General features: G+C 44.2%; 1 protein-coding gene across 2 annotated transcripts; it reads right to left on the bottom strand.

Annotated features, from left to right (window-relative positions):
• Positions 1–682: 682 nt before the first annotated feature.
• Positions 683–19582, bottom strand: TBC1D2 (TBC1 domain family member 2). 2 transcript variants are annotated; one of them, XR_011905950.1, is made up of 14 exons: positions 19328–19582; positions 17262–17701; positions 16514–16646; positions 15508–15649; positions 13396–13517; positions 12616–12791; positions 11393–11779; positions 10455–10565; positions 8685–8866; positions 6616–7086; positions 4853–4973; positions 2754–2944; positions 1980–2101; positions 683–1255 (listed from the first exon to the last, which is right to left on the bottom strand). XR_011905950.1 is itself a non-coding variant. In XM_072358949.1 (14 exons), the coding sequence occupies exons 2-14, from the start codon at positions 17670–17672 to the stop codon at positions 1054–1056; spliced, it is 2766 nt and encodes a 921-aa protein (XP_072215050.1). In that variant the 5' UTR covers positions 17673–17701; positions 19328–19582; the 3' UTR covers positions 683–1053. The 2 variants fall into 2 exon arrangements, 1 of the variants encoding a protein (XP_072215050.1); XM_072358949.1 differs by having other exon boundaries at positions 2754–2939.
• Positions 19583–19662: the final 80 nt, after the last annotated feature.

The raw sequence follows: 19662 nt of genomic DNA, 5'->3' as shown, positions 1-19662 counted from the left end.
CACGGAGGCCAGAAGCTCATTCAGGAAGTAGTGACTTTTGTGTGTGTGATCTAGTCCAAATGGTTTCACCTCCGAAGTGCCGTCTCCCATGGGCCAAAGCACCATCCACACTGGAAGCTTGGGCACAGCAAAGAGAAAAGATGGATTCCCTTCAAAACATCAGGGAAATCAAGTCAGAAAGGACATAGGTAGATTTTCAGTGCATGTCAGAGAGGGCCACAAACTCATCCTGGACAGAAGACTCAGCTGTCCCCAGCAGCCCAAATTGCCATGCCATGCTCATAGCCAGCTGGCTTCACAACAAGGTGAGACCTCCTCCCTGGTGCAAACTCGGTGCTGTCACCAGTGACTGCTCAAAGCTAAACAAAGAGGAGGGGTTGTTCCCAGCATTTTCCAGCCAGGCAAGAGACACACCTTGTGCCCCTATGGATTCCCACAGGAACCAAAATAAACCTGAGAGACAACTCCACCTTCCCACATTTCATTTCACTCATCCCAGTCTGAGCCCCACAGCAAGATGTCCTCCAGCTTCCAGGCTTTCTTCAGGCCCAACCTGGAGAGAGCAGCATGACTCAGCAGCTGTAGGCTTATGTGCATGCTCTCCTGGCAAGTGAGCCACCGAAGGAAGGCACCATGTGTTCAAAAAGCAGGTTCCCCTCCCAGCCAGTTAAGAAGCTTAGATACCAATGAGGAAGTGCTCTTGGTTTATTTATCCGTTTGTGACTTTACATGCACAGAAAAATCTCTTTTGAGCCTCTTCAAGAAAAGCCCTGCCTGGTTGGATCATTTGCATCAATGGTACCACAACCATTATTTCCTACAGATCTTCAGCTGCATGCCTCAGTTGCACAGCACGGGGTGTACAGGAAGGATAAAATTCCTTTGACACCTTTCAATCACAAAGCCTGGTTAGGCCCCCACAAGGTCCTACATCTACAGCCATGCTTCCACGGGCAGACAGGCTTCACAAACATCTCTATCTTTGTCACATACAGATAGTTGTGACTGGAGACCTTCCACATGGTGAAAAAGGAGTGATGAGCTCCATTTTTGCTATATCTCTTCTTCCTCCTCACTAACAACTTCCTCCAAGCCCCGAGATCCCTGCTCTGCTCTCCCTTTTACGTAGGCTGCTTTGATCTGTTCCAGCTCGCACAGCTCTGTCTCCAGCTCTCCCCTGTGAATTCTCCTCCGGTTCCTCAGCAGTTTCATGGGGAAGGGGTTCAAATCATTGAAGGCAATGTTCAGCAGCTTCCTACAATGGAAAAGAGGCCTGGTGAACCTGTTTACTGGCTGAAATGGTAGCAAATACTCAAGTGTTTAAGGAGAGTGGGATTTCCCAGGCCAACCCAAGTGCAGCTTGTTATCCGCTACCTCAGGATGCTACAGAAAGTATTTCAGCTCTCTGTGCTCAACAGTCACCAAGCAGCAGAGTCATAAAGGAATCACAGGCAATTGCTTCTTACACAAACAACAACCCAAGGGAACCTTTTAAAGTACACTTTTAAGGTATGCAGCATGCAGTGAGGAAATGGGCTATTCAGAACCAACTCTGATGACTCATCTTCCTTGGAGGAGGAACAGTCCCTATGCTCCACTCTTCTGATTATACAATTGTCATTTTTAAGCAGTTTGTGCCATTAAAGGCCATGAGCAGAGCTGTGTTCTCAAATAACCCGATCATTTCAGCTGTAAGAAACCCAGCAGGTAGGACTGCCAAGTTACAGCTGCTGAAAAACAGTGATCACCCAGACTTTCTGGACAGGCCTGTTGTATCATGACTTTGTCCAAGCCACACATGCCTTAAGTCATAGCATGCAGGAAAAGTCAAAAAAGAGGCACATAGGTTTATGTCCTGTTAACATGCTAATGTATGCATCTGTTAACAGGCCAGTCACATCTCTTTTTAGGTTGATGTAACAGTTGAACAAGTACAGGCCTAAGATATGAGATTGACAGCAATTCACAGTCTGTCCTACCTGCCATCCACGATCATCCTTGTGAAAAAACGTAGGTACTGGTAGATCTCCACACTGTCATGAATTCTTAGGATTTCCTCCTCGTTGTACTTAAAAATTGCAAGAGCATAGCGGAAAATCACCTGGAAAGTTGAAAGGCATTTCAGTTGGCAAAGTCCTGGCAACCAAGGGATTGGTCTCCTCTGGCTTAAAACATAGGACAAGAGATACACGCTACAGTACACATGGTTGCTGGGCTCCTTGTGTACTCAGTAGGCTGCTTTAGGGTGGGCCTAAAACAGAGCAGAGCTAAACCCAAAAGAACAACCCTCTGTAAGCTATTTCACAACTCTAGAGCATATTAGAGCCTCCAAAAGGACCCTGAAACTAATCTCACAAAGGTTTCCCAATTCTCCCTATGTAGAGGGACAGTGCAAAATTCACAGTTATTTTCAGGAATATTAAATCTGTGCCCATCTTCTGATCCCTGTATCTGTCCACTCAGAGCTGTGTCTGAGTTGTAGAGCAGAGGGGACCACATCAGAACTGTTTTACAGCAGGACTACATGCTAAGAAATGCCAGGGGCACCATGCACAATATCAAAGACCAGGTCCACCTGCAGGTATCAAATATACAGCAACAGAAGACAAGGAGACATCAAGGCATGGCACTAAAGAGGCAAGACTGGGCAAGAGGCTCATCCCCACACACCTCTGACATATATGAATGCTCATCAATCTGCTGTAATGTCAGATGTGGTGCAGATGGAAAGAAAGCCTAGATTAAGGGTTCACCTTAGTTCCTTCATACAAGAAGGCATCCCACACTCGCAGGAGGATGTCACTGACCAAGCTGTCCACAAAGGCCACCAGAAACCAGTTGAAGGTGATGAGTGAGACATCAATCTGATACTGCTCAAAATGAGCCGTGAGGCGAGGCAGCTTCTCTGCCAGGAAGTCTTTGAAGACTCTCTGATCTACCTAATCTTGACCAAAAAGAAAAAATAAATAAATTAGTTAGCAAGCACAAACCATCCTAGTGGTGAAGGAGAGGAACGGTGCAGAAGAACAGTGGCCTACATATGCTGCTGGGGCTGCCTTCTAGCCTAAATACATCCCTGGTAGAGCACAGAATCTCACTGTCTCTCAGCCCTTCAGAATTACTGAGCAGTAAACTTCTGTGTGGTACCAAGTGAAAGATGTGGAGCTGAAACAGGGCTGAGATGTGCAGAAATGTGCTCTTCTCACACAGTGAGAAGAGTTCTCTATCTCAAAGTCACGAGGGAAAACACTGACACATCTTTCCACATTAATCTTACTGTTATTTTCTCTGATGTCATGAGAAAACAGCTGAATGACAGGGACTAAAAACATGCCCAGGTCTGAATGACTGCACATCGCCTAATAGACTGAATACATAAGACCCCTCTCTGTCTTCACAAGGAAAAGCTAATCTTCTCACTTCACTTCTTTGTGGGCTCACTGCTGTCTGCTTTGCTTATAGCTGCATGAACCTAGACGCATAAATGCAGTTGGTTAATTAATTAATTTAATTTAATTAAGTTTATAAAGGCTTCATTTCAAGGAAGCTGTGGTTTTATGAGAGGAAGCGTACAGAGCAAGACCAGGGTTACGTCTTTCTCTATAGTGTATCATATTACTATACCAGTTCTGTCAGCCTACTTACCTTTGGCCCTGTAGTACAAATCAGGCAAAGTGATATGCTTTGGTCTTTCAAATCTGCAAGAACTAAACCTTAACATTCTCAGCCAGCTTTCAGTTTATCAAACCAAACTATAAAGCCCCTAGGCCTACCTCTTTACTTACATCTTGGCTATGTTTTCAGGGGTCAAATGAGGCCATGATGTCTTTCCAAAAAAGGCTCAATTATGGTCATTCCTCAGCAAACATAGGAGAGCCTCCTGTCATTTTTTCCCCTAGCAGTCTCTACTTGTCAAGTATTGACTGCAATCTGTCATATTTCACTGTCAACACTACTGACTCCAGACCACCACACCACAGACATGTTGCTGTCTGCACAATAATTTGGCTTCTTCCCAAGTCCCTATGGACTGGCCAGGGACTTGTTTCCCAGAAACTTGGGAAACAGTATGGCCGTGCCCCAGTAAACATCAACAAACAATTTAGCATCTCAGTCACCCTCTGCTACCAATGCTTGTAGCTTCCATTTGAGCCCCACAGCAGTAACCCTTTTCTCTATGAGATGATATAGCACAACAGAGACGCCAAGATCATACCCTGGATGTGGCTCTGGGTCGCCTGTTCTGGTGGTTGGCAACCCAGCACAATAGCAGGGGTGTTGAAACCAGGTTATCATTGTGGTCCTTTTCATCCCAGGTCATTCTTTGATTCTATGATATCAAGCAACGACTTGAAAACTTTGAAATCCACTGACTTCAAACAAGAGGGTAAAACAACATCAAATGGCCACAACGCCTTCTGATCTGCTGGGATCTCCAAAGCCAGAATTAAACTGCATTTGATCCTAAACTGAAACACGGTTGATATAAAAATTCCAGTGCCTTTCTTCATCTGCACAGGGCACTCCAAAGATGGAAAGCAGTTTCCAAAAAGACACCTTCATATTTGGTTCTACATGTCAGAGTTAGCCACTTCACTTTTACTGGGTCCTCCTTGCAATAAGTAACTGCACAGTTAATGGGCGCCTCTCCCTGACTAGCCTGACATCCAAGTGATTATTCAGGAGTGGTACCCCATTTCTTAAACAACTTTGTAACTGTAATGGGAAGAACTACAAGATGATGCCAACGGTCAGAAGTCAAACACACTGCAAGCTGACTACTTGTTTTTAACCCTTTACTGTAAATCACCACGTCAGAGCAGTACAAGCAGAAGTGGGGGTGCCAGCTCACCTGTGATGTTATCAGAGTGTCACTATAGTAGTCTGCTGGCATTAGATTCTCCACAATATGGACCAGACACCAGAAAGCATTTTCCTCATCTTCCAGCACCAGCAGGGCAACAGCTGCTAATCTGTGATGAACAAGACAAAGTGAGGCAATACCACATTGCAGGAGAAGACACAGTCCAACACTGGAACAAAAGAATGCAGTATTCTTACTGGCCTGTCTCTAGCTCTGTGAGGGAGCACAGTTGGTCAGAGAATGACCTGTTCTGCAGGCTTCTGAAAGAACCCAGGGTCCATGCCTTCCTTTCCTGTGTGCTTCTGTCAGCAAATAGGAAGCATCAAAAATAGAGCTTCTGCAACAAAACCAGGCTCCCGAGCTAATGGAATGTTCTGCAGAGATCCTTGCATTCAGCAAAGTGCGCTGATTATGGCTATTTCAACATGGGAAACAGCTTACTTAGAGATATTTCATATTTCATGGTATGGCTTACATCATCCTCCCATCCATCCACCCTTACTCACTTTAGCTCTGACTTATCTCCCTTTAGCTAGATGGGAAGAGTTCAAGGCTGGGAAAGCATACAGAAGCTGGATCAGATTCTCAGTAGTGTGATCTAGTGGAAGGTATACCAGGGAGGGCAGCGCAGACTGGAACTATATTAACTTTAAGGGTTCCTTCCAATCTGATCCATTTTGTAATTCTATGACATCTAATATTAAGGGATTTCTGGAATGGAAAACGTCATTCTGAAGAAGACCCAAAGAGCAATAGGAATGCCTTACACAGATTTTCCTCACATGAAAATGTACAGTCAGAAACTTCCTTCTTGCAGCTAGTGACTGGTGCTTCTTTTCATTGGCTACACACTTCTTAGAAGTCTGGTTTTTTATCTTTTCTGTAGCTAAAATTTGGGAAGTGAAAGAAGCTTTTAGACTCCCTGAACCTCAAAGACTGATAGAACTGGTGCAAGAGAAAGCTCCAGAAGACCTGGTGGTGGCCTTCTAGAATCTAAAGGGGGGCTATACAAACAAAAGAGATAGACTCTTTAGCATGATATGTGTGATAGGATAAGGGAAAACAATTTCACACTAAAAGAGGAGATATTTAGATTGGCTATAAGGAAGGAGTTTTTTTACAATAAAGGTGGTGAGGCACTGGCACAGGTTGCCCAAAGAGGTGGTGGATGCCTCATCCCTGGAGACATTCAGGGTCAGGCTCAATGGGGCTCTAAGCAACACAATCTATCTGTAGGTGTCCCTGTTCATTGCAGGGGAGTTGGACTAAATGACCTTTAAGGTTCCTTTTGCTTCTGTAATTCTTCAGATATAACAAGATCAATTTCCTTAGCTTCTCCTCATGCGTCATCTGCCACAACTCCTAGCACTTCCAAACATTTCCTCCAACTATTGCCAGACAAAGGCAATCACTAGGGTGCTCTTCTGAGCACATTATGACTCACAGATTCAGCCTCTATCTCTTGACGTTAATCTGAGACTGCATCACCCCACCTCCTATAGCTTTTCCTCTGGAAGTCACAAAATAGGAAGAAGACAAACAAGTGCATTCTGTCTGTTGCTTGCTACAACACAGCAATAGCAATGGGTGGAAAAAAGACACCATATGCCAAATACAGCAAGAAAATACCTAGAGCTAGTACAGATCTAAAGAAGGACAGGAGCCTGGGACTGTTTGAATCACAGCCTAGAGAAATTATTTACACCATCTCAGTGCTATCCCATGAAGAAGCAGCATACCTGGTTCCTCACCTATTCAGTCCTTGGCAGTATCCAATGGCAGGATTGTGCCAGGAGAATGCCAGAAGCACCCTTCGGAGCTTGGGGACAAGCTGGGAAGTGGGAGATGAAAAATGCTTGTTGTTGGTCAGTGTCCGGGGCAGGTCAAGCTCAATCTGCCTACAGGCAGGGTGTTCAGTGCTCTTGCTCTGTCTTAACAGCTGCTGGTAGTGGTCAGGCAGATAGCTGCAGTGCTGGCTGACAATCCACTTCCAGACCTGCTGCCGATGCTCCACAGGAATGCCACTTCGAATAAGGCTTTTCAGCTCTGCAGAGGGACTCAACTCTACAATGCTATTCCACTTGTCACGAAGGGGTTTCTCCACTGCTTCCTGGCTCCGCAGGTTGTTGGACTTCATCTCTAGGGCTTGAATTTTGGCCAGGAGTTTCCAGTCCTCAACTTCGTAGTCAGGTACAGTCATAAACCCATATTCATCATACTCACTGGAAGGGGACAAGGCAGAGGTTAATTCAAAGGCCAGTTCTGGGCCACTGCCACGTTCCGCTCCTGTCACGCATGCTAGAGCACAGGTATTTCTCCTCTGCTTCTCTGGCAGCCATGTGCATGAGCCTGACATGTCTGCTGTCACAGAACCATGAAGACAAATGGTAGTCTGCACCAGCAGCATAGTCAAACACATGAACTCAAGTGTAGCTCTGCTCTGAGCTGCAGTCTGACCCCAACAGGCCCTTTTCTCTCACACCATCTGTTCCCCTACTCACAACGTAGCACGATGCTCAATCTGTGCATCTTCTCCCTGCCATGCCCTAGGACACAGACAGTTCTGCAGCAAGGGACTGCAAAAGCTTCAGAGTATCAGAACAAAAACCAGAGACTAATAGCACCTTCAGATGTCTCCTGTGCACAACGCAAATCTCTTTCTAATCAGAAAACTCCAGGAGCACTATTGGTAGTGCTTGTTGGGGGTTCGTGCACATTCAGTCCACAAGCAAGGCTACTTCCAAGGTATTGCACAGAATCACATGGGTTGGAAGGGATCACTGGGGATCATGAAGTCCAACCCCCTACTAAAGCAGATACCCCACTGTAGGCTGCACAGGAAACAAGTCAGTCCATGCCCATGCTTGTTTTATCTTCCCTAACATATACCTATCATATCTAATACTTCCAAATTAATACAGTGTTTATCTCAGCTAACATGGGGAGGTAAAGGGATTACAATTCACCTCTACCTTAATGCTTCCTGATCTCAATAGAGAGCAAGAGCCACACACCGAAATCCAGAACCAGGCAGGCATCGTCCAAGTGGACTGACAGAGCAACCAAGCATGGCCTTAGATTCTTAGGGCTACCTGGAGAATCTGAATCTGATCAACCAGATGCAATAGAATTTGCTATGAAACTAGGGCAGTAACTGTGTAGAAAAGCATTAGCACAAATGCAAGGTCCTCAGTAGCATAAGTAGCAGAGCAGTCTGGAGGCCTGCAGTCCAGCCCCACCGCTTACTGCAAGACCGACCCAGAGCTAGAAACAGGGCAGCCATGGCTTTGCATGGATGGGTCTAGAAAACTCTAAGGGATAAATATTCTCTACTTTCCAGGGGACTTCTCATGCATTTCTGTACTCTGCTCTGGTGAGGCTGCAGCTCAGGTATTGTTTTTAGTTTGGGGCCCCTCATGACAAGAAAGACATTGAGGAGCATGTCAAAAGAAGCACAACAAAGCTGGTGATGGGTTTGAAACATAAGACTCATGGGGAGCAGCTGAAGGAGCTGGGATCGTTTAGTTTGAATACTCAGTGGAGAGTACTACAACTATCTGAAAGGAAGCTGTAGAGAGGTGAGAGTCAGTCTCTTCTCTCAGGTAACTAGTGATAGCGTTTATGTAACTTTTATCTCCCCTTTCTGCACTGATATGCTATCAGGTGTGCATGGTTTCCATATTACCATGTTTCCTTTACTAATCCTTGTAGGTTATATGGCTCCAATTAGCTGCCATAAGAGCTGTCTCAGATTTTTCTTGCCTGCTCCACTGACAGACTTCTGCAAGGGTGTGAGTGTCCCCATGTGTTTCCCTATTACCTCACAGGGTTCAGGTTCAGATCTGCTCCTTCCTTCACATCCCACCGGAGTGCTTCCTGAATGAGGTTCCTCACCAACTCAGCATGTGAGCTGGGCAGGCCACAGGCAGTCTCCTGCAGCTTCCTCAAAACCGTCAGGTATTTGCTCTCCATCTGGCAGTTTTGGGCTTGCAGGTAGGCACACTGATGTGAATACAAGAAGGTATTAGGTAGCTCACTGACAGTTCTTTCTGCATCACCACTGCTCTTTGCTAGCTTGGCCCACACATAAAGACTCCTGAATAGCAAAACCCCAGAAGACACATCCAACAGTTTTGTACAGCCATGCGAAGTGCAGCCATGAATGAACCACAGCTGCCAATGAACAAACATAAGCTTCATAAACAAGCACACAACAGAAGTTGCTTTTTGAATGGCAGACTTAATACAGCATCACCTACTTACCTACTGGTCTACTCTGTGGCTGGCCATATCCCAGGCAGCACAAATCAGAGCCACCATTGCATCCGAGTTCTTTTCAGGCTTTTTCCCCTGCTGCTTAGACACATTCTCTACCACAGACCGAGTTGTACCCTGACAATATACAGTACTCAAGGGACTGAGATGGAACCTCAATAACTTGAGGATACACAGCAGCATCACAAAGTGAACATGCTCCTGAGCAATCTCAGTACCATTATACTGCTACACAACATTTCTCAAGCATGGGAAGCTCAAATGAGTTCAGAGTGAAACCACCACGCTCCAGGGCATGCACACAGAAAAGAAGGGGGGAAAAAAAAAAGGAGAAAGAGAGAGAGAGATTCACAATTCACAACTGAGGCCATAAAGGTGACAAGACTCACCTAATCAATGTGTCATAGGAAGCACAATGAAGAAACCTGCTCAGTGGGAAGCAGCAATTAAAAACAAAGAGGAATCACAGAAAGAATTAGGCTCCATAGAAAGTGGATAGAAAAGAGCACAGGACACTGTCACACTACCACTTTAATCAGCATATTGCACTGTCAAGCATGTCAGTCTGATTACTTCCATTCTGAAAGTAACAGCAATTGCAGGATCAGAAAACAGCAACAATCTGAGGTATACTGGGTTTCAAAAGACTAGGGAACAAACAGATGAAAGAATGACAACACCTCAGAAGCAGCTGCTTGCCCTGTTCCAGAATACAGGGCTATGGAGACATTCCTTAAAACCTAGTAAGGAAAACCCAGAGAACAAATGCCAGCCTGAAGCAGTGGTTTAGGACCAGAAAGACAAGTCTAAGCATAACTAGTTTATGCACACTTACTGCACGAGAAGTAAAAACAGAGCCTAAAAAAAAGAAATGAACTCTCAACACTAGCTGCAGGATCTAAGAGAATTGCTACCTGACAATACCAGGCCTTGTGCAGAAATCAAAACAAGAAGGAGCCAGAACTTAATCAGCCTGCCAAATCTCAAGAAACACTTCTCATTCTCTTAGAATAGCAATTTCTTTAATTGTATCCAAAAGTACAACTGAATCTACAGGAATCTGAGTTAGTTTTCCGCATCCCTAAGACTGAACTTTGTAAGCGTTTTACTTTGGAGAAAGAAAATAATCACATCTAATCTGGGAACAATACAAAGCAAGGAAGTGTAAAACTAAAAATAATAATTAAAGTAAAAAAAAAAAAAAAGGAAACAAACTTCTTCCTGGTGAGTTTTGGTATCAAAATCATCCCAGTGCCCACTTTGGAAAGAACTTATAAAAAGCTGCCCCCAAGGAAAAAGAACTGTTTTGCCTCACCTTCATTAGAAGGGCTTTTTCATTCTCAGCAACTCTTGTCCAGAGTCGAGTAACCTGATGGATCTCTGAGTTGAGAAATTGGTTCTGGGTTTTGTATGCATCAATATCATCCTGCCACAAAACAAAGCAGTCATGGAGGAAGAGTTTTTGAGGCTCCCAAGAGGGACTTCGGTATAGAACAAGTAAAGGACAAGAAATAAATCTCAAAAGCATCATCATGTTCTGGAGACAAAATTTTCCAGGCCAAATACAGTCTACAAAGGAAATGAAGGCATAACATTAAATAGAAGTGTCATGCATAGAGAAGATACTTGGAAAATGCTAAATGGACTTGGAAAACATACGCACTTACAAAATGTAGAGACAGTTGGATGCAGAAAGCTAAAGAAATAGCTAAATAAGATGAAGGGTTTTTTTGTTTTGCTTTGTTTTGTTGTTGTTTTTTTTAAGAAACAGATGCAGATTTCAGTCCCACAGCTGGCAGAAAAAACATTCCCCACAACAAAACAGCTCATTTGGCAATTCTCCACCCCATGCTAACAGTTCATTATAATGGCATATGTGGTAACATTACAACAGGCTGGATTTGAAAAAACTAAGATATGTTGTGAAATTGTTTGCAAGAGGGAAATACACACCAACAGAGCCAGCAAAGGCAGCAGGTTAGGCTGCAGTAAATGAAGCAGAAGATCGAACAAAGAGGCAGGTTCTCAGTGTTGACAAGAACTAGATCAAAACAGTGTTTTGTTCTACCAGGCTGAAGCTGAGCTACATTTCTGAGAACCCTCCTGGTACCAGGTGAGGCCCTCTCACCCTGTCTCTAACGCACATGGAACCAGACATATGGTCTATGCTTTCCACTAGGAACAACCTCCCACTGAACCAGAGGGTACAGGAATGGGAAAATAAACCCAATAATCCATGTCATCTCCACATACCTTCAGGTGCTCAATCTCCTCCTGTTGTTTATACAGTGTCTCTGCTGTAATAGTGTTTGCTTCTTGCAGGGAATCAGACTGTTCTCGGGCCCTCTGCTCTGTCAAGGCCATGATGACTTGCTGTTTGGCATGGTTCTTCTCCATCAGAAGCTGCACATGCTCTTTGAGTTCCTGGATATGGCTGTCTCTTAGAGCAACTATCTGCTCAAGTTCCTTCTTTTCCTGCTCAACAGCTTCCAGTCGATTGGTGAGATCTGCAATTTGTCTCACTTTGTGGCGCACTAACTCCAGCCTGTCCTTATCTTCTGCTGCAGTGAGATACATGCTTGATACTCTCTTCTCCTGCTGAGCTGCCTCGAGGGCTTTGTGAAGAAGCTTAACCAACTCCTGGAAAAAGAAAGCAAACTGATTAGCTTACAGTGCTGTTCAGGACACAGGCATTAATGGGTACTACAGACCTGCCTAGTAATGTGTGAACAGCTAAAGATCCTCAGGATCTCAAAACTCACTCCTCTCTGGAGAAAAACTGAATAGAAATTGCTGTATTCATTTCAGCTTTCCCACTGCAAAAGTCTTCCCTCACTCCAAGCCACATGAACACACAAAAGCTTGTTCCAACACTGTGCTGCTGATTCATGCTCTATTGTCTCAGACATTTAAGGAACCAAATCCAGGGTGTAACTCAATCACCCATCCATGGGACCTGTCTCTCTTGTCTTCTTTGCTGGAAGAGATACTAGCATTATTGGGGAGCGTGGCATTGCTCCAGGCCTGTGGAGAACAGTGTCACTCAGGAGAGAGGCCTTGCAGTGACCCACGTGCTGGGCTTCTGCAGTCACATCATATCTTAATGGTAGATTGTTGTTTAAAATAAGCATGACAACTCAATCTGGCAGCTCCTGCCAGCATCATGATACCTATCCAGGACTGTACTTCATACACCTGTTAAGCAATGTACACCAGCATGACAAGTGCAGAATACACCTGGATTTTTTTTTTTTTTAAACTCTCTTTTCCAACCTGTCTGCTAGATGTGCTTCCTAGCAGTGGTTGATGGATATCCGTGATTCCCTTATGCTGGGCACCATCAGATTATGTACACAAACGCAACACTAAGAGCTTCAGCTGAGTGCCTGCTCAGCCTGACATCAAGGTCAAGGGAGTCTCTGCAAAAACTTGCAAGGTCCTGCCCTTAAGAGTAGCAGATTCTTCACCACACTCACCTTCTGTGATTTGACCTCCTCTGTGAGTGTCAGCATCTGTTGCTGTAGGACATTTACTTTGTCCATTGAGTTCCCTTCCCGGGGTTGCTCTTCTGTCAAGCTACTGTTCATCCACTTAGCTTTCCTAAACAAGTTCAGCTTAGACTCCATCCTCCCATCCTCTGGGGTCTCCTTCACTGGAAGGAAATAGAGTTAATTTACACAGAACTGAGTTTCTTGCTACAGACTCCTATGTCTTGCTACAAGGGAACTCACAATAGCTCCAACTAGAAGACTAACACACAGGACAGGAAACATTAACTTGCTGGGATTCACGAATAGCGAGAATCAGAACTACAGGTGTCCCCAGAATAAATATGATTTATGGCACCTGTAAACCCTCCTTTTACCCCACCTGCCTTGCCCACAGCAAATGGCAATTAGCATCTGTGGAGAACACAGGCTAAACTCCGCAGCTCCACCCTACATTTGGGAAGAAAGGGTTGAGGAGAATGAGACTGTGCAGTAGTTTAACTTCCAGATCAAAGAAATAGTGTGGGCTAGCAACATGGATTATCATTTTGCCTCTGGAAAAGATTCCATAGGTAAGAGACAAACAGATACAGCCTAAAGCAGAGCAAAGTCTTCCTTGTGCCAGCAATGCTCAGGAAGGAAGAAGTTAGACAACATGGCCAAGCTTTCATGTCCCAGAACTACTTGCCACTCTATCCTTCACTTTCCTGCTAAGTCTGACTCACTGGTAAATTATGTCATACCCATATGCATCTCAGTAACAGGCACCTGTACACTGTGCTTCCACTTCTGCCTCTTGTTCAGAGTGCTCCTGAAATTTATTGAAGTTAAAGACGTTCCCATCATTTCCCCAGAGTTGCTTTGAGCCACAGATATTGTAGACAGTGTTTCTGAAACAACAAGAGATCAAAAGAGACTAGTGAACAGAAGAAGTCATGAACACTGCAGCCAGTGTATATTCAAATTACCCAGTGACACACTTCTCCTCATTTATCATCCTTCCTCACATCTCATCCCTCCTCTCAGAACTTGCCTCCACCATTTGATTAAAAAAATTAACCATTCATGGCACTGGTGGATACAAGGGGAGCAAAGCTGAAACTGGCACATATTAGAAAGATGCTTCAAAATTGGTCCCAGCATAGCCAAGTGAATCATCCTTCCACATCCTTCAGCCTTGTACATAAAAGCTGGACAGAAGTCAACAACAGATCAACCACAATTGTTCCTTCCTTCCTTCTCTCCATCTCCTCTTTCTCCCTTTGCTCAGTTCCTTGCAGAAGCCCTCAGACAGAAACAAAAGCTCAGTTCTCTACAGGACAGCCAAAACTGCCTCAACAATCACAGCTGAAGCTGCCATGGGTCCCATGATCTTAATCACATTTAATAACCTTGCCACAACTAATTCGATAAGCTTTGATACAGCACATAGATTCTGGACTAAAATTGCTATCCAATCTAGAAGCACTCCATCACTGACTGTTTGTTGCAGTTGCTGCTTTCAGATGCTGTCAGAACTAAAAGGTGACTCCACAGGATTATGAAGAACCAGCAACATGCCAGTGTTCTTTGTAAAACCTATAGAAGAAAGTGAGACAGCTGCCTGTCTCTATATAAGTCTTATCCCTTCCCATCAGCTGAAAGAAAATAAGCCTGTTGTTCCAACACATACAAAAGACTTCATGTTAGCCATGTCTTTACTGTTAATGAAGCTGGGACTATTATTCTCCTTTTTGTCTTTTTACTGTGAGGCACTAGAGTAGAAAAGCAGAAGTTTCTGACCTAAGGAAATTTATTGGCAGAAGAGATCAGCAGACCTCCATCCTCTGTAGGCTGCTGTGGGCATTCACTTGATGCAATTTTCCTGCCTTTCTTTATCTCGTGCTATGCTGTTTTTCCCATAAAACCAGAATAACTCAGGAATCAGATGAACTCAGCTGAAACCAGACACACTACACAAAAGAGCCCACAGAAATGTTCACAGAACCAAGGTAACAACTGGATCTGATGATGAAAAGAGGCAATTATTACTCAAGCTAACAAAAGTAAGGATGGGGAAGAGTTATGATTACAGTATTTTTAATCAAAGTGAAGAGGAAAGAATGCATAACCTGCAAAATAGTACAGCTAAGATGGCTATTCTTAGTACCATAGGAAGTCTTCCTTCCTATCAGCATCAGACTGTAACCAGAGCAGCAGTGATACAAAACTACAGCCAACCTCCACAGCAAAACCATTTGGCAAGTGCCAGGCTACCTACTGCACCTGTGACCACCTGCATGCTGTTGGTTATATGTAAATAAGTGATGAGGATATGCTTAAGGACACTGGTGTGGACTGCCTTTAAGCAACAGTAACTGCTGAAGGTTTGCAACCCTGATAGAGACAAAACCTGCAATCACAAACATGAAGTCAGTGCAGGCTGGGGGACTATTCACATGCCTGAAACTCAGACAAGGAACAGCCAGCTGTGTAATATCAAGGTCTTGCAAAGTACCCAAGATCCTTTCAAGCCACTGGAAAGGGCTTCTGTTGCTAACCTACTGAGTACACAGTTCAACCTGCCCAGAAGTCCTCCCAAGAACAATGTTCAGATGCACCACAGAAGGCAAGTACACCACCAGCTTCACCTAGGAAAGCTTAATCAAGCTCCTAGTCTGCCTCTGGGGTCTTTTGCAAGACAGATAATTTTTGTGAAATGCATTAGAACAAGGGCATGTCAAAGAAGGTCCAACAGAAAGTTTGTTTCTTCATAAAACTGCTTCATGGTTTATCTACCTAGAAAAGTGTCCCAATTCAAACAATATAAAATAAGCAAGTAGCACACAAAAGGGGCAGGCAAGCATGTGAAATGCACTGCAACTTTCCTCATGCACTTACTGTATCTCTGTCCAAGGGTGCTTAAGGGAGATGTTCTGTAAAGCTGTAGCTGTTTGGGGTGCAGGCAAGGAAGCTGCCTGTAAACCCACCACTTCTGTTGGCGTTTTGACTGGAGGCAGAAAGCCCTCATCATCAGCAACATCTACACGGAAACAAACCAAAACGTGAAAGGCAAGTGTCCAAGGCAGTCTTTCATTAGACCTTGACTCCTTAACGTAACTTAAGAACCACTGCATTTTATTACATGCAGGCATTCTGTGTACAACACATCGGTAACAAAAGCAGCAGAGCAGGTTTCCCTTGCATAAGATCAAATTACAGAAGGTTCCAAGTAGTCCCTGAGCAGATAATTTATTTCTACCAAGTGACTTCAAGCATTTATACATGAGAAAGACCTTAAGAAACCAAAATTCAACACTCTAAACAGATAAAGAGTGGAGTTATTGCTGTTCCCTACCCCAGTCACAGTGCTTCTTAATGTGTAGGTTCACAAGCACATTTTGTTACAACACTACTGATTACAACAGTGAAATGCCAAGGTATTTAAAGCAGGGAGTAGGTTGGCTGTTTTAAAATTAACATTTAGTGCATCAACATACAGATGCTCTGCCTCTGCCCTTCACTGATCCACTGGCCTCCCTACTTAAACTGCTAGGAATGTGAATCTTTATTCCCCCACTACTACAGGACTTGCTTACTGCAGACTTCACAGTGGAAAGGGACACCACCAAATATGCAGGCTTCATGTGTATAAGGGGATTAATCCCCACGAGGGGATTAACAGCCATAAGGTATTTGAACATTGCCTGACATATGCTGTGGTGGATCAGGAAACAGTATATTCATGTTCATCTCCAGTAAAACTATGACCTCCAAACATCAGTCCAGGCATTGGTAGTTGGCACATGCATTTAAATAGCTGGGCAGTGCCTCCACCTACTTATAGAGCACCATTCACCACTTTGAGGCTGAAAGCAAACGAAGGGATGACATATATGCCACTTACTTGTTCTGCCAACTAGAGGTTCATTTACAAGCTGGGAGCTGCCCACAGGAAATCTGCTCTGAGCACTGCAAAATTCCCAACGTCTCACTTGTAGCTGCTGCAGCCAGTACATCATTGCCTGTTTGCTGATTGCCTAAGATAAGAGAAAACAGGAAGAAGCAGGCAGTCTTAACAGCATAAGACATAATCCGTAGGGCTAACAACCACTGCTCTGCCCCTGTTAGCAAAAATAAAAGCCAGCTGAGTCATGCTTATGCTATATTCTCCAGTCCCAAGTCTTATTTGGAAAAACAAAGTAAATCTTCAGCACGGCCTTCATAACAGAACCTCAGTAGATAGCTGACCAAATTCTGTTTCTGGTTTACTATGTCTCAAGACTAAGCAGAAAAGTCAAGATTACTTCAGGTGGGAATCATGAACAGAATTCTCTCAGTAGAAACATTCACAAAGATAAGAATCTATGCTTCCTGCTGCAGGAACCATTTCACCGAGGAGCTAATTTCTACTCAATAAGTTATGCATGGGTGCAGGACTTTTAAATTACTTCAGTTCAGCACCTGGTTTAGCTTTTACTCCTATTCTGTTAAAGAAAAGCCATCTCAGTAGTAAAAACTCAGCCTTTCAAAAAAGAGGTAACAGTCCAGGCTGAAAGGATTAACACAAAACTAGGGCTGAGGTACATTAGCAAAGATGTATCTATCCTAATGGGGAATGTTCGGTAACAGCCCTCAAAGCTTCTGCCTCTTACCTTCAAAGTAAAAACTCTGTTTGGTGTTCTGATCTCAAAAACCCCTTCATCATTTTCTACTTTGCAGTCAAAGCTAGCACTGGAGAGATCAACAGAGCCCAAAGGGTTGATGTCCTGTGCAGTCCTGTAGTATAGTAAGTGACATTTATTTTCATCATAAATGAACCATCGAGACTTCCAGGTCTTGATCGGACCCCTGATGCCTAGCTTATTTAAATAGCCACAGAGTTTTTTTCTGTGTGTTTCACTGCTGGGTTTCAGCTGTATATTTGCTAGTTCTCCAGGAGAGGAAAGCACATCTTTCTCCATTGCTGAGGCTCCACTGCTCCTACTGCCATCTGAGTTTGGCTCTGTTATCTTGTCTGGAACACCAGCACTGGGACAAGCACCACTTCCTGGTCCTTTCTTCATCTCTTTCAGGGAATACGCTCAGAATCAAACTGAAACAGGAAAATCTCCAGGTAAATGTGGTACAGCAGACAACAACTATATGAACATTATTATACAACCTGCAGAAGACAAAACTGAGGAATATGCTTAGGTCTCATACATGACCAAAATAATAATAATAATAGTAATAATAATAATAATAATAATAATAATAATAACCCAAAGAAAACAAAACAAAAACAAACTCCACCACATTCCCTAGCTTTCAAATTACCCAGCAGAGATCCCTAATGTCTAATTTTGGTCATCACTCTTTCCCTTCCTGGGCTCTAATGAACTCTACCTCTCAGTTTTCTGTCTGTAATTCCTAAGCAGTCTCTACTACCAGCAGAGAAACCGCTACAATATTTCAGGTGAAAAACAAGTACATCCTGCAGGTGTTTGGTCAATAGCAACAAAGGGGGCATTTGAAGTCACAGACAAGAATACTAAGCATTAGCTGCAGAAAGAAAAGTAACAAGCTCTGAAGGGGCACATATTCAGGTCAGTGGCTTTCAGGTAAGCTTACCACTGCATGTTCAGCTGATATTTTAAACCACAGCACCTGAAAAAGACCCATCCTTATGTCTCCTGAAGACTGCTGTTATAAAGTCTGTATGCTATATACTAGGTCCTATTCAGCAGACCTCACCTGATGGATTATGCAACAGAGAAAGGGATTCTGAGATTCCTACTTAAATAGACATGCTTGTTCCATTGCCCAAAGCACCCTGCAGGGTTTCTGTAAGCAATGTAATATGCAAAGGAAAGACAGAAAAGCAAGTGTGGGAGGGATTCAGGTAGATTCTTAACCCTGTCCTCTCAGAGGTGACAACTTCAATGAGGGAAAAATAGCTTTTTGCTCACAGCTGGACACAACAATGTCAAGTGATCCTTGCATAAACAAAAATAGCAACACCCCAGAATTAACACCTATTAGAAATTTGATGGAGTTTTTTTGTTGTTGTTTTCCTTTAGTAAAAGCCTGTTTTAAAGCTTACCTAGTGAAAAGCCTGTCAAAGGCTTCAGTTTAAATACTGCAGTATCAGAAGCAAATATGTAAGCAAATAAGTTATCGCAGGGTTGAGTTAGTGGGAATCTCACTGCAACCACAAAACTGCTGAACACTGAACCAGCGGTGTGACGACAACGGGTCAATGGGGATAACACAAAACAGAACAAAAAGACACTGCCCAAGCTCATGTTTTTAGGAACTCCTTACTGATACAGGCTGACAGATGTTAGTGCTGCTTAAGCTCCATAATGCTGCTTCCTCCCATTCACTCATTCGCTTTTCAGAAAGCTACAGTTAATGCTCAGTTTTCATTCTTTTTTTTACCCACTTCTTTTATCCGCTCTCCTACTGCTGAAACTACAAACGCCAGCACATGTTACATAGGTGCCACCGCAGAAGCTTAATTTCCATGCTAATTTCAGCTAGTGCAAGGGAACCATTATCAGGAAGAAGCAGCAGCCTCAAGCTCCCCTACCAGCACAAGTTTTTCTCGTGCTGTCCAAAGACTCCAACACGCTTCTAGCTGCAGTCACAGCAATACTCCATGGGTCCGACACGCAGATTCAAGAACCTTGTTAGAAGAGCACAAGTCAGATCTGCGTTACTCTAGAGAAAGCCTCACCTATTTGCAGGAACTGGAGAGATGCCCTTGCGAGCCACTGTCTGCTGCTGTAGAGCTGCAGGCACACCAAGCCAGGTAACCACGGCCTCCAGAATAGATCCGGCAGTGAGAGAAGCCTCTGCTTCAAGCCTCCCTCTGCCCAGCCGCCGTCTGAAAGGGCCGTTCAGCTGAAAGCGGCTGCGGCACTGACTCACTGACGAAAAGGGAAGATCAGGGTGGGCCCCGCACAGACGTTTCTGGAGCTGCGGGCACACCAGGCAGCTCCCCCCGCTCCCCCCACAGCCTCCCAGCCCAGCTGCATCCCCGGCGGGGCACGGCAGCGCCTGGCACCGGGC

The sequence above is a fragment of the Excalfactoria chinensis genome, chromosome Z (genome assembly GCF_039878825.1).
Source record: "Excalfactoria chinensis isolate bCotChi1 chromosome Z, bCotChi1.hap2, whole genome shotgun sequence".
NCBI classification, from domain to species: domain Eukaryota; kingdom Metazoa; phylum Chordata; class Aves; order Galliformes; family Phasianidae; genus Excalfactoria; species Excalfactoria chinensis.
This window is presented reverse-complemented; position numbering and strand designations above follow the sequence as displayed.

Excerpts from the sequence above, each read along its gene's own strand:
- TBC1D2 (XM_072358949.1), bottom strand. The coding sequence starts at position 17,672 with ATGAAGAAAGGACCAGGAAGTGGTGCTTGTCCCAGTGCTGGTGTTCCA. Across the intron at positions 16,647-17,261 it reads ACAGAGTTTTTACTTTGAAG|GCAATCAGCAAACAGGCAAT; the intron begins GTAAGAGGCAGA and ends CTCTTATCTTAG. Across the intron at positions 15,650-16,513 it reads ACCTCTAGTTGGCAGAACAA|ATGTTGCTGATGATGAGGGC; the intron begins GTAAGTGGCATA and ends GTTTCCGTGTAG.